The sequence below is a fragment of the Fringilla coelebs genome (assembly GCF_963513975.1).
Source record: "Fringilla coelebs genome assembly, chromosome: 9".
NCBI classification, from domain to species: Eukaryota; Metazoa; Chordata; class Aves; order Passeriformes; family Fringillidae; genus Fringilla; species Fringilla coelebs.
Genome location: NC_140067.1, coordinates 5,120,009 through 5,133,033, shown reverse-complemented (window position 1 = coordinate 5,133,033; position 13,025 = coordinate 5,120,009). Strand labels below are relative to the sequence as shown.

Genomic DNA, 13,025 nt, shown 5'->3' with positions numbered 1-13,025 from the left:
CTTATTCATTCTGAAACAGAAAGTAAAAAATGATGGGTTGAAATACTGAAACATTTCCAAAATAGCACATTGTCTATAAAATGTCAATAGTAACAAAATCCTCTAGTCCTGTTCACTGTCCCCCATCACTTCTTTTCAAAAATGAAGGTGACCCAGATTCACTAATGTTTTTTTCTCAAAGCTCTACTGTGATCCTACTGCTGGTTTGAAAAAACTGGTGGAATACCTATTAAAATTTCTATCCTGGAGGATGAAAATGAATATCCATGCTTTTGTCACAAGGCTATCTGTTCCCTAAATCACTATCTGCCGATCACCTTACCTTCAGCAGATACCAAGTATTGTTAGTGGAAATTATCCAACACTGTGAGAACCATAATAGTAGCAATTAATTACTATATCCTATGGCAGGGAGTTTCACGGGGGGAGTGCCCACTGTGTTGTGGTGAAAGTACTTCTAATACCCCACTTTGTCTCTTACACAGTTAATACAATGAACAGCAATACCTACACACAGTCACCAGATCTGCAAAAAGGTATCAGGAAATCTTCAGGATAGTATGTTTTGAACAGGTCCCAAATTACTTTATAATCTGGTCAAATGAAATTAAACCTTGTGGAACTAAACATTCTCGTAGGATAAAAAAAGCATGTATCTAAAAGCCTCCTCCATGGAAGTTTCATGCTATACCTCTAACTACTAACTAACATTTCTCAGATCTCTTCAGTGTCCTGCATAACATTTTTAAGGCAGACAAGTGAACTTGAAAGCCATTCTGGATTCTGGCAGCAATGCTTGGAATTTACTTCATTTTAATTTATTTAGATTTACTCAAAAAGAACCCTGGCAGTATGTCAGCCAGACCTAACCCATATCAGACTGCTGGAAAGCAAGAGAAAAGGCAGCCAGCCCAGCTTGCTCAGAGCACAATCCCACCAGGTCCAGCATCCTGTATCATTTTTATATCAGCGTGACAAAGGAGATGCACACCACAGAAGCCCAACAATCCCAGGACCAAACTGGGAGGCCGGTAATCTTTCAGGAAAACCCTGTCAGCTCCCCCCTCTGCAGCCCAGCTCAATGCAAGGTCTCAAGCCTCCAAGGGCAGTGCAGGGCCATTGCACTGTCGTCATTTGCAGTTCTGTGATGCTGCACTGGAACTCGGGACAATCCCACTCACAATGGAACCTGGGTCCAGTAATTTCTGCTGCCTTTGCTCTGCAAGATCTGTTAGTGTAGAGCTTTTGTGGGCAGACACGAGTTCAAATTCACCAGCTGGTTGGGCATGAGCTGAGAGAGAGCCAAGCCTAAAGCCTGTTGTTGGCCTGCCCTCCAGTGCTGGGGCATGCTTAAACCCATTTGTACTGCCCTGGAATCTGCAGTGGGCTTTGTAAACAAACATTGTGTTTCCACAAAACCACTGAATTGCTGTCTACTCCTCTAATCAGAGTGTTTTGAATGCTGACGTTCCTTGACAGTATCGGGAAATGCCATCAGAGACCTAATAAAAAGAGAGATCTCTGGTGAGGCAGCTTTGATAGAATGGATGTTTCCTACTACTGACTTCAAAGGAAAGAAAGTGAGCCCAATATTATTGTTGTTCTTTTAAAGCACTCCTTTGGCATCAGTGCATGACACCCTCCACTCCAAAAGCTGAAAACACTTTCCAGACTTCCACAACATTCCCTCGAGTCAGGCATGGAAATTCATTGTTTAGGTGAATAACTCACAAGCGGATAAACTGCTGCATGCAGACCCATTTTCCCCACAGATTCAGAGCTGTCCCTGAGACTCCTCTGTAGCTGTAGCCCTGTGGAGATCTCATTTCCCACCCTGCATTGCTGGACACACACTCCCCATGGATTGCAGACAGTATCAGACTCGCCATCTACTGAGAACAGAGATGCCACACTGGTTTCCTCAGAAACAGAAGCAGTAATACTAATCTGCTCCACAGGCATTCCCTGTATTCCCAATAACCAGGTTACTGCCCATGAAGTGTTACAGATGCAGCCAAGCCTTCTGATGAAAGCTCTCACACACTCACATCATGGCAAACCACCTGCGTCAGAGAGGTGCAGCGGAAAAATTAACAGGAAGTTCAGCCAGAGCGCAATCTTTTGTGCAATCTGTACAAAAATCTGTTTCACCAGTAAATTGCAAATTGTTAGTTTGTGTGAAATGGTGATTGGAACACAAGATCTGCCCTGGAATGCTGGAATTGCCTAAAGACGCCCTTAGGCAAGTTACTTATCTTCTCTGTCTCAATTTCCCCATGTTTAATGCAGTACCTAGGTGTCTCAGCCTTAGGGATTCAAAAGAACTGACTACAAACAGCACAGGTGCTGAATTTCACTGTGTACAATACAGCACCCAAATCATTCCATTCAGATTCCTCCCAAACTGAGTATGTTGAATATATACATGAAAAAAAGATTCTGCTTCAAAGTCTTAACTCTCTAGGCAAACACAGAGAAACAGGTCTAGAACATACAGAGGAGGCATTTGTTTCTTTGAAACACAAAACCTAAAGACATTAACCATAAATATTATCCCTGTCCAGCTCCTTTCATGGATGTCACACACATTATGATAGCAAATTTCTATGAGCACTAATTACACCTGTAGAAATTACATGAAGATAAATCATTTACCTTGATCCTGTCTGGGAAGGCCTCTGAGCACACATGAATGCAGTGATGGGAACATATTTTCTACTCATTATGAAGCCACAAGAGTACAAGAGGGTAAACTAATAAGCCAAGTACAGATTTGTCCAAATCAAACAATTCTAGACAACTAAATGAGCAGCTCTGTTTTTACATTTGTAAGTAAAGGCTTAAACCAAGGATGCAATATCAGGAGATCAGCATGCTTCTACTCACCAAAGTATTTGAAGAACTGAAAGGCAGCAAAAGATGCAGCTATGAGAAACTTTTTCTCTTCCTTTTTTTAAAATAAAAACCATTTAAGCTTGCTAATTTTTGCTGTCTCAGACAATCAAAATTCCAATTGTCTGGGACATCAAATCTAAAAAAGCATGAAATTAATCTTCAGAAGTTAAAGTCTTAAAGGCATTGCATCATTATTTTTGTTGGATATATTTTTGATTATAATGCAGATGAACCCCAAATTTAATAAAACTAAAATAACATGAGTTAAGTATGAAACATAACAGGATATTGCAAAGAGATTAGGTAGTTTCCTTTAGACTACTTGCAGAGCCCAAGGAAAAACCAAACTGAAGGACACAATGATGAGAAGGCACCACTTAATTAGAATATTTAACAAAATATGAAAACAGAATACTTATAGTACCAGCTTTGGCAATGGAACACAGTGAGCAGAATATGGACCCAAAACATCAGCAGTGCTCCACAGCAGATCCTGTTTTGCCTGTCGCCTGTCTGTAGTAAAGAAAGAAGCAGGCTCGCTAAATTCAAACCAGCTGCAACGATGAGAGTGTTACAGTTGGACTGAAGGAAGCTTACCTCATGAAAGTATTGTGGAAACTGCTGTTGGAAAGATAATAAAAGGATTAACTGCAGTTTTAGTGAACCATTTACTTTTCAATCAAAATGTCTCATGTATTTCCTGTTCTCAAGTAGCTTGAATTCCAAAATTCCTTTGTCTATTACAGTACATAGTAGCAAAGCCTGTCATAAGAAATTAATAATTTTACATGGAAAAGTACTTTTATGTATGAGGGCGGTGTGCTGTTCACTGTTAGCTTCTCCTGAGCAATTCAATACCTAGTCAGGCAGTAATCTTACAGGCAAGAGAGAAATCAAGAGCTTAAAAAGAAAGTACAATGGGCAATTGTGAACATCAAAGAAGATCTCCACTACAAACACAAGAGACGCAAAGTTACTTTAACAGAGCTACAGCAAAAACAAAACAAAATCTCAGACCTCTGTGTACAGGGAATGAATTGCCTTCTTAATTTGCAGGAAGAACAGCACAATTATTACCACATCAAAAGAAAAGCCATCATTTAAAATGACATGACATCACTGCACAACGCAACACTGCACAGCAACCCCTGTTTCACATGGAATGGAATTCACTGGGCAAATAATCCCCACTTGATATTAATAACTTCAAGGAGCTGTGCTGCAGCTTTGGATCCTCCCTCTGCTAGACCAAGCTCTTTTCAGGGTAGAAAAACTAGATTTGCAAAGAAGAGATGGTTTCTGTGTATTCTCTGGGATCCACTTCCCTCCCTGCAGAATTCCAGACTGCAACGTTTAACACACGATTCCTCTGCTGACAGTGGATGGCTCTTACTGGGAATAGAAGAGTTAACTCCAAGCTGAGCCATGTGGAGCTCCCAGTCCTGATTGGGCTGCTCCATATACGGGAACAACTACAATATCTGCTCCAGTAAAAGAGATCTTTATATGCTGACAAGCCAAGGCTATATAAATATGACATAAAGGCTGCCTGCAATATCAGATGCAGAGGTTTTTCCAACCTATTCACAAAACCTTGATGTGTTATCAAAAGCTAGTACTTTACTGCAGACAAAATTAATTGAAAGTATGACATTTTTAGCATTTGCTGAGATATTACAGCATTTCTCTGGTTTACCAAGTTTTCTGTAGGAATGGGAATGTAACATTAGAAATCTTCCATACAATACCTGTTAAATATGCATTTTTCAGGAAAAGAGAAGTTCCCTTATCCACAGAGTCTACTGACCTTTCAGCACCACAGGAAACTAATCAGGGCTTCATGTTTTAAGTATGCTTTCAATTTACTTACCTACACTTTTGTTTGAAAAGAAGTAAACTTGCATTATCCTTTGATAATTTATAACTAAAAGAGATCTATTCAGGGGAAGTTAAATTCATTTGTACATTTAGAAAATGTCATTGAGCCACTTCTGGAATAGAACCACTCGGTTCTTGCTTTCAAAGCAAAAAGAAACACATCAGCCTTAGAGTGTTTCCATTTTATCTTGAACAATTTGATGGTATTCTCTAAGTATGTGCACTGTTTCCAGTATTATCTTAAGGAATACCCACTAAACCATGCAGACATTAAGATAATGTTTTAATTTATCCAATGGAAGTAAAAAGATAATCAGGACAGTCACTTAGAGAGAAATTTTTTCTCTGCAACGCATTTTGAATACTCTTGTTTTCTTGCTTTTCTCTGCAATACATTTTGAATACTCTTGTTTTCATCCTTTTCTCTTCCATAACCATCGCAGGCCTGAAAGTTTTTTCTACAAACATTTTATCCTATTCCTCCATAGAAAGCCACAGCTTGCCATGGAAAAGTTTGTCATGATCTAACACCCTCACAAGCATTTTCCATTGCATCATGCTCTGATCAAAACAATAAAATAGACATATAACTGAAAATTCTGCCTATCAGGAACCCCAACCTGCTGCCATAACCATTCCCTGTGTCTGGACTTTTTTGTGCGTGTGCATGCGTGCACACGCGTGTGGGTGTTACAAATGAGACTTTCCACATTTCATGGCCCAATTTGGAAGCTTATGTCAAACTTGTTTTGCTTCATCTGTTTCAGTCAGGGTCTTATATCATTGTTGTTTCAAACATGTGGAAAGCTTAATGGAAGTCATTAACTTTTATTTTAGTTTGGCCATATTGTCATCATGGTGGGCAGATGCAGAGATGGTGTTATTCCCAAGATCCTCTTTTTGGAACACTGCTGTTGTTTACATCTTCTTGATCAGAGGAGAACAATGGTTTTTACTTATTTTTAAAGCTCTGTTTCGCAAATTAAAAAAGCCCCTAACAACCTTTGAAAATGTAATTAAATATATTCTTTTTAGTCTTTTAACTGTTTAAAATCCTTTAACAAGTTTCTTTCTTTTGTCTAAACTACATTTGAAGCTTTTGCACTTACAACTGTATGGGTTATTGTTCAGCTGAAGGAATGAAAAGAATTTCATTATATGTGTTTTATGTTTCTTGATTAAAAATGTCACCCGAGGCTCAGTGACTTTGTTTTACGTTAAATGACGGCTGCGTGCTTTGATCATCACTTTATTAGTGGTTTAATGAATATTAAAAAAACAAAGCACTGTATTAAAAGTTAAGCTCTCATATAAGGAAACCGAATCCCTTTTCCAAGAACTACAGTATTTCTTACTCAATCATTTCCTTCTAGATTAAGGTTTTCTCCAATTCCCCTTTAGCCTGCTACAGACTAAGTTACAGGAAAGCACAACAATTATATTGGAATAGGATCGAAGAGAGAGCGAGAAAGAGAGAAGAGCAGTTATGTTTCTATTCAAACAAATATAATCCAGACTTACCATGCACTTGTTTGGTTTTTCTCCGGAGTGAACCCTCATATGAATCAGCAGTTTGTAACGAGCATTGAAGGGTTTATAGCGGCGGACACAGCCTGCCCAGAAGCAAGTGAAGTCCTCTCCTTTCCTCTGATCAATGTGAGTCTTTTCTATGTGTCTGACCAGTTCGTCTTGTTGGTCGTAAGTGGCACTGCAGTCAATCCACTGACAGACCTGCTTGCCACTGCTGAGGTCCTGCTCATCGCCGTCGCTGGGCTGCAGGGACTTGGGAGACATGGAGGTGCTGAGGTGAGACAGCGTCCCTGGGGTCTGGCTGAGCTGCTGGTGGAGGTGGTAAGGGGGAGGCAGCCCCTGGTGATGGCGGAAAAGATCAGCAGTGGAGGAATAATCGTCAGCCGGTTCTTGTTTTAAGAAACTCACCTTCTGGGTGCCGTGCGAGGAGTTCTGGTGAGGAAGGCTCGTGCCATTCATCATAAGGCTGAGGCTGCCATTCTCCTCCACTTGCTGCATTTGTATCTGCTCACAGTCACCTCTGTCACATTCAGTGGAAAGAGGTACAAGACATGCTGGAGGGGAGGGAATACTGCAAGGGTTTCCAGGCTGAGAGCAAGACTGGGGCTGAGAGGATTTTTGAGCACTGTGATGACTGATCTCCACAGGATGAGAGGAAATGCCAGTTGAGTTAGCTCGCAGTCCATTCACACAGGTGACCAGTGACGTCTGCGACGTGCGGATGATCGCTGTAATATCGATTCCTTCGGCTGAAGACGGCACAACAGAGATGCATCTCTTCTTCAGGTTGCTTGTTTGTAGCCTGGCTGAGTGCTGAGGGGTGCCAAGTGACAAAGGACTCAGGGAGGAGCTGTGTTCATTATTAAACAAGTAGGATGAAAGTGAATTTGTAAAGCTATTATTCATTAGGTCTAGTTCAGGATGCAGGCTACTGGAGGTTCTCAGCTCCATCCCCTCTGTAATCCTCCTATGTGTGGAAGCCTCAGACAGAACCTTATAATCACTGGGGCATTCTTGTTTAATGTGCTGAGCCGGGTGACTTCCATTCAGGCATGGAGCAGCAGAATCTACTGAGTCTTGAAACCTGGGTGACCTGCAATACAGTTTTCATTAAGCATTAACCATCACAGGGTTTATCATTTTTGTACAAAACACAACACTTGCTAAGCCCTGCAGAATGGAAGCACTTTGCAGCAATTACACCAAAAAATCTGCAATGCTTCCTCTCCAACCTGTTGTACATCATTGTGCACAGGATTAATTTGATACACTGGGTTACACATGGAACAGAGAATCTTCACTGCTACAGGCACCTCATCAATCACGATCGAGGCTTTCAATGCATAATAGATTGGGCAAAACAATAGCTGAGAATGAAGTTTGAGAACTTTGGGCATTTCTGAATTATTAAAATATTGTCAATTTCCCCAGAGCACACTGGGAAAATGCCTTGGCATTCTTGTTGACACAAAAAAGGCTAGCTTTGCTTACATGTTAGAGACATGTTTTCCTTTGCTAAATTAAAAAAGGAGGCAGATCACTGAAGAAAAACGGAATACAGCAAAAGAACTGCTTGCTTTCAACCAGCACTCCAGAATCAATGAGAGATCAGCTGAGCATTTACTTCCACAAAATAAAAAGTTTGCAGCCAGTAAATTTCAAATGGCAGCCTATGTACTCCCATCTCCATTTTTCATAATAAATAGTGCATGGGACTGTAAATCACAGTTCTGTTTTGCAGAAGTGATTTTTCATTATTTTTCATGTGTGTTGAATCCATTCATTGAGGAAACAGAACCTTGAGGAACTCCACAAAAGACTTTTCAGAAAAGCACTGCATTAAGAAACATTTCCTCCTAACATTTTCTTCCAAGCAGTTAGCAACTGGTTTATGGCTTAAAATAAAACATTTTATCTCAGCTATAAACATTTACTGTGGATGATCCAACTGTGTGCTTTTTCTTAGGAGCAGAGGGTGTTCCTTACATATCCCTAAAGCATGGGAGGGTTTAACCTATGGCTTCATCGTGCCAGACCAAGGAGAGGAAACAGTACATCTGTGTGCAGGAAAGCTGTACCTGAGCTAATAAACCCTCCAGAGAAGTGCCCCATGGCTCTTAAGCTGACATGTTCCACTTAAATGAATTTTATGCTTTTATGATGCTAGCACCACAAAAGCTGAAGAAAACCCAGCCATTTGGCAGCTTGTGTGTGACAGCACAGCTAACGTAGGTCTGACACATTTTAAAGCATGAAACACATGTACTTAAAAGTATTTTGGACATTTATAAGCTAAACTATGAAGCTGCTGAATAAACTGCATTTATTTTACACTTTAGATGACTTTATCACTATTATTTCCATTAATCCATCACCAATATTAAGATGGGAAGCTAGGATAACCTCTAAAACTCTCTTGGTAATGGCTCTCAAAAGAACAAAAAGGGATGGAAAAAAATAACAACAATCAAAAGCTTCAAAAATACTTCCTTCCCATGAAATTAAGGTTGTCAAAAATTGGCACCTGTCTGAGGCACACAACTGGGAACACTGCAATCACTACTGACAGGTTTCTAAGTTCCAATAGGGCTTAATGTAAAAAAACCCTTTAAGATCATGAGAGATGTTAAATTCTCCATCATTCACTGATACAGAACAACCAGATAATTTGCTTTCCACCAGAAAGTTTAAAACAGTACATTAAAAAATTTTAGAGGTTTCCATAAACCATTGTTTGTAATTTCTCTTTAGGTTTGCACAGTTGGTCTCTAGATAAATGTAAAGCACCTGTTTCTGCAGATGGCAAATTTATATTTTTAAAAAACCAAACCAAACAGCATTCATACATTATTTTTTAACATTTACAGAACCATATGTCTGTAAAATATGTGGCATAAGTATGCTTTTATTGCACATGTTTGGGAAACCCTGCTCTGTTTGCTCAGTGAAAGAGTGGTGTTCTAAACTCATTCTGAGAAAGGCTTTGCAGCATACCATGCCAGGCACAGCATTTCCTATTACTTGGTTTCTGCTATACAAAAACTCTTCTAAATAATTCAGTTTGTATCACAGTTTAGTGGTCCCAAAGCCTCAGGCTAAAGTAAACTCAACACATTTCCTACATCATATAAAGCTAACCCAAGCCTTACATTTCAGCCTGTGATAATTGGTGTTGTATTATTAAGCTTTATGTAAAGCTCCCATCTTGCCAGAATACATGAGAAAAGTTTAGTTTTTGATTAAGCTGGAGTCAGTGCAGAGTACCTGCAGGATGGACACAAACATCCCTGCCCTGAGAAATATTAGGTTTCCAAAATCCTCAGGAACAGTGACCTTTCCAGCAGAGGATCTTACTCAAGAGTCAAGACTGTATTGATATGATGTTGCAGTGCAGATTCTGTGACACACAAAAGAGAGTTCTGAACCACAAGGCAAGCTGGAATGCCTTACTTCAAAAGCAAATGAGATGAGGGCACTAAAGTCATGCTTCCCATTGCCACAGATGAATCTTATCCATTTCTGCCTGCAAGATGATAAGTGTGATCACCAGTTAGATCAGCACCAAGTCCTCCCCAGGATCTGCAGTTTTCTCTGTAGCACTGTATATTTACATACATTACACATCCCATGTTAGTTAACTTTGCTGGGAGAAATCTGACATTTCTTCCATTTCCTGATGTTTGAGTGTTGGGGTACCCCAAGGTGCATTAATACAAAGTTCCTGTACTCCTGGCAGAACTTTGCCATCACTATTCTAGGGAAAGCCCTGCTCATTTCTCCCTGTCCTGAGGGGGTTGAAGGGAGAAGGGGCACAGAAACAAAACCAATACAGGAGTGACACAAGGTGTCTGGCAGCCAGCTGGCAGGGTGGCTCCCCTTATACCCACTGACTCTTTGCCCCCCAGTATCTTTCTCTTACAGCCACAGAGCAGATTCCAGGTCTGGTACCCACAGGCTGTGCTGGCTGTAAGGATTTCACAATCTCTGGACAAATATAAATATAAATGCGTATGAAATAAACAGGTAAGATGAGAGGGCAAAGGAGAGCAGGGCAGTGCAAGGAGCACCATGGACACAGGGACCAGCATGAGCAGCTCTGCAGGGGCTTCCAGATAAGCAATCCTGGAAAGACAGTGGGGTCAGCAGAAGAATATACCCCACAAACCTCCCTTCAGACAGAGCATCCATGCACTAGGGATGGACAGTCTGAGGGAACAGAACTGCCTCTTAAGCTCATGAAAGCTAAGTGTAAGGCCTTTGAAGAGTAACAGCAGCCTCTCAGAGGATACTGAGGCAGTGTTTCCTAAGAGACTCCCTTACGTGGTAATTGGAGCCAGAGCACGAGGCCAGTAGCACCATGCCAGAAGCGCTGCAGTTCCCAACTGCCCTCAGAGGAAAAGATGACTGTATCTGAAATCTCCGGATTATTTACAAAACATACATGCCTTCAACTGCCACTGGAAATGTGCACCCGGTGATAACTGACAGTTTTAAGGAGCTGGAGGGGATTGTTCTGCTGCACATCCAGGGACCCTGTGCAACACTATCCGAGTGCTCTGATGTCTTCCCTGGGTTTTACACGCTGAGCACTGAGCACAGTGTGGGCGGGTTTGCCAGAGCTGATAATGGATTATTTGACAAAAGGCCAACATGAGCTGTGTGCTGCCTCCAGTTGTGGTGAGGAAGGTATTGGGACTTTTCCAGTCCCACACACATTGCATTCACAGATAGAATGTAGCAGCAATTATGCTGCACAGCTTAAAAGTTATTAACTGAGTGGGGAAAAGGGGCCAGGAAGAAGAGGGATCATGATTCTTGGACTAAGGCAGTCATCCCTAGAATACAGTTTCCAAGGGAAAACAATTTCAGGGAGAAGCTGAAGGAGATAAGTTTCAGTGCATTGAAGCGAAAAAAGGATGAAGACAATCAAAACTCCAAACCCTAAAATAAGATTTTTGATTGCTAGGAGAGGTGCTCCCTGGTTTGTTTGGCTTTTCCTTGGATGTTCCATAACCTAGAAATGCAAAGTGTTGCAAAGTTGTCCCCAGAGATATTGTTTGAATTTATGTCTCTCTTTATATCTGTGCTGGTCATTAGAGCTGGCCAGCACAAGCAAAGAGAGTTTGCCCTGATGTCCATGTGCTCCAATATCTGACAACTGCTGCCCTACTTCTCTCATCCCTTTTCTGATGAAGGCTGAGATCTGGGGAGGCACAGAGCACCCTTGGCTCCCACTGACTTCACTCCTCTCCTGGGCATCACTCCCAGCTCAGTCACTCCTGAGTTACTCATTCTCCTGTTTTCAGTTCTTCAGGGAAGATTGCTTTTTGTTACTTGCTTATCAAGAATCTTCAGCATCACAAACAACACGAAAAGAAATGGTCTGAAATGCCGTCCATCTTCTCTCAAATGCCAAGGTTTTGGCTCTGTGCCATGTGTCTCATGAAAAGCACTGTGATATAAGGAGACACTGTGTCTGTGAGGATCACAGAGCAGAGCTGGGCATTGGCTTCATCTTGCAAATCCCATGCACACAAATGCACTATTAGCCAGGTGGACATACAAGCAGAGCATGACCAGTGGGATATAAAACAACTTGTAATGTCCTTCAGGATATTCTCCAAACATTTCCAAACTGAGAGGCAGCAGAGTCTTAAGGCTTTAGACCATGCCACAAAGCAGAGGGAGGGAATCAGGCCTATCTCCTGCTACTTTCTCATGTGATGCAGTCAACAATCCTTTATGTTGTTCTGGGAATTCTCTTCCAAATGGAGGCTGGAAGAGGTTCATGTTTCTGAGGATGGGTACTGTGATGCCAGGTATGAAGGTATCTGTCATTTCCTCATTATAAAATTTACCAAAAGGTTCAAAAAGATCTAAGCAGAGTATTCTCTTCCTCCTTTTGTTTGCTCCTGCCCTAATTATCTTTGTTTCATAATTGTCCTCACTGACAGAACGAAAAAAAAAAAAAGGTTGATAACTGCCAGTCCCACACTGAGCCATAAAGAAACCAGGAGGGAGCAGATTTATATCCAGCTGCAAAGGCATCTACAAATCCTTGTGGCAATAGTGGATTATTTTGTTGTGGCATGGTTATTATTTATCCTTTTCAAACAAACAAGCAAACAAACATGAAAAAAAGCCTTTCCACTTGCTTGCCACATTACCGTGCCTCTTTCTCCTGAAAACACAGATGTTCTTAACCCACCAGTAAATTGAAAAGGGGAAACAAGGCATGAATATGTATAATAAAAATCAGGAACAGTCGGACTTTCAAGACCAAGCTGTAGGCCATATTTCCTCTTGCTGTGACTATGGAAATTTCAGAGCCTGATAGGTCTATCCACAGTGTGCCAAATATTCCAAGTACCTAAGATAAAGGCTGCAACTTTATTGAGGCTTTTCTTTTCTACAGCTCTTCAAAAAGGTCAAGATTATTCCTATTCTATACACTGCCAAAAAGCAGCATAATTAAAATAGATGGATAGATTTTAATTTGTAGCAGGTTTCTATTCACAATGGATGTCTGTTTAGGGTGCTTGTTTAAAATCTGGTAATGTTAAATTTGTAACAACAACAAAAAATAATGGAGTTCTGTGTTTTCATGTAATTAATTTATAGCAAATGTTTAAATAGAGATTCTGTTCATAGCATATTCAACTACAGTGTATATATCAAAACCAGAGACCAAATTTTCACATTATGGCCTTAAAAGCAAAAAC

At 40.8% G+C, this 13,025-nt stretch overlaps 1 protein-coding gene across 1 annotated transcript in view; it reads right to left on the bottom strand.

The window, feature by feature from the left end:
• GLIS1 (GLIS family zinc finger 1) overlaps positions 1–13,025 on the bottom strand; it is a gene marked incomplete at both ends in the record, with an annotated part of 178,830 nt that overhangs the window by 83,457 nt on the left and 82,348 nt on the right. The window contains one exon of the mRNA XM_084211060.1: positions 6,295–7,396. Within this exon, the coding sequence (XP_084067186.1) occupies positions 6,295–7,396 (1,102 nt within the window). The remainder of the gene's footprint in view (positions 1–6,294; positions 7,397–13,025) is intronic.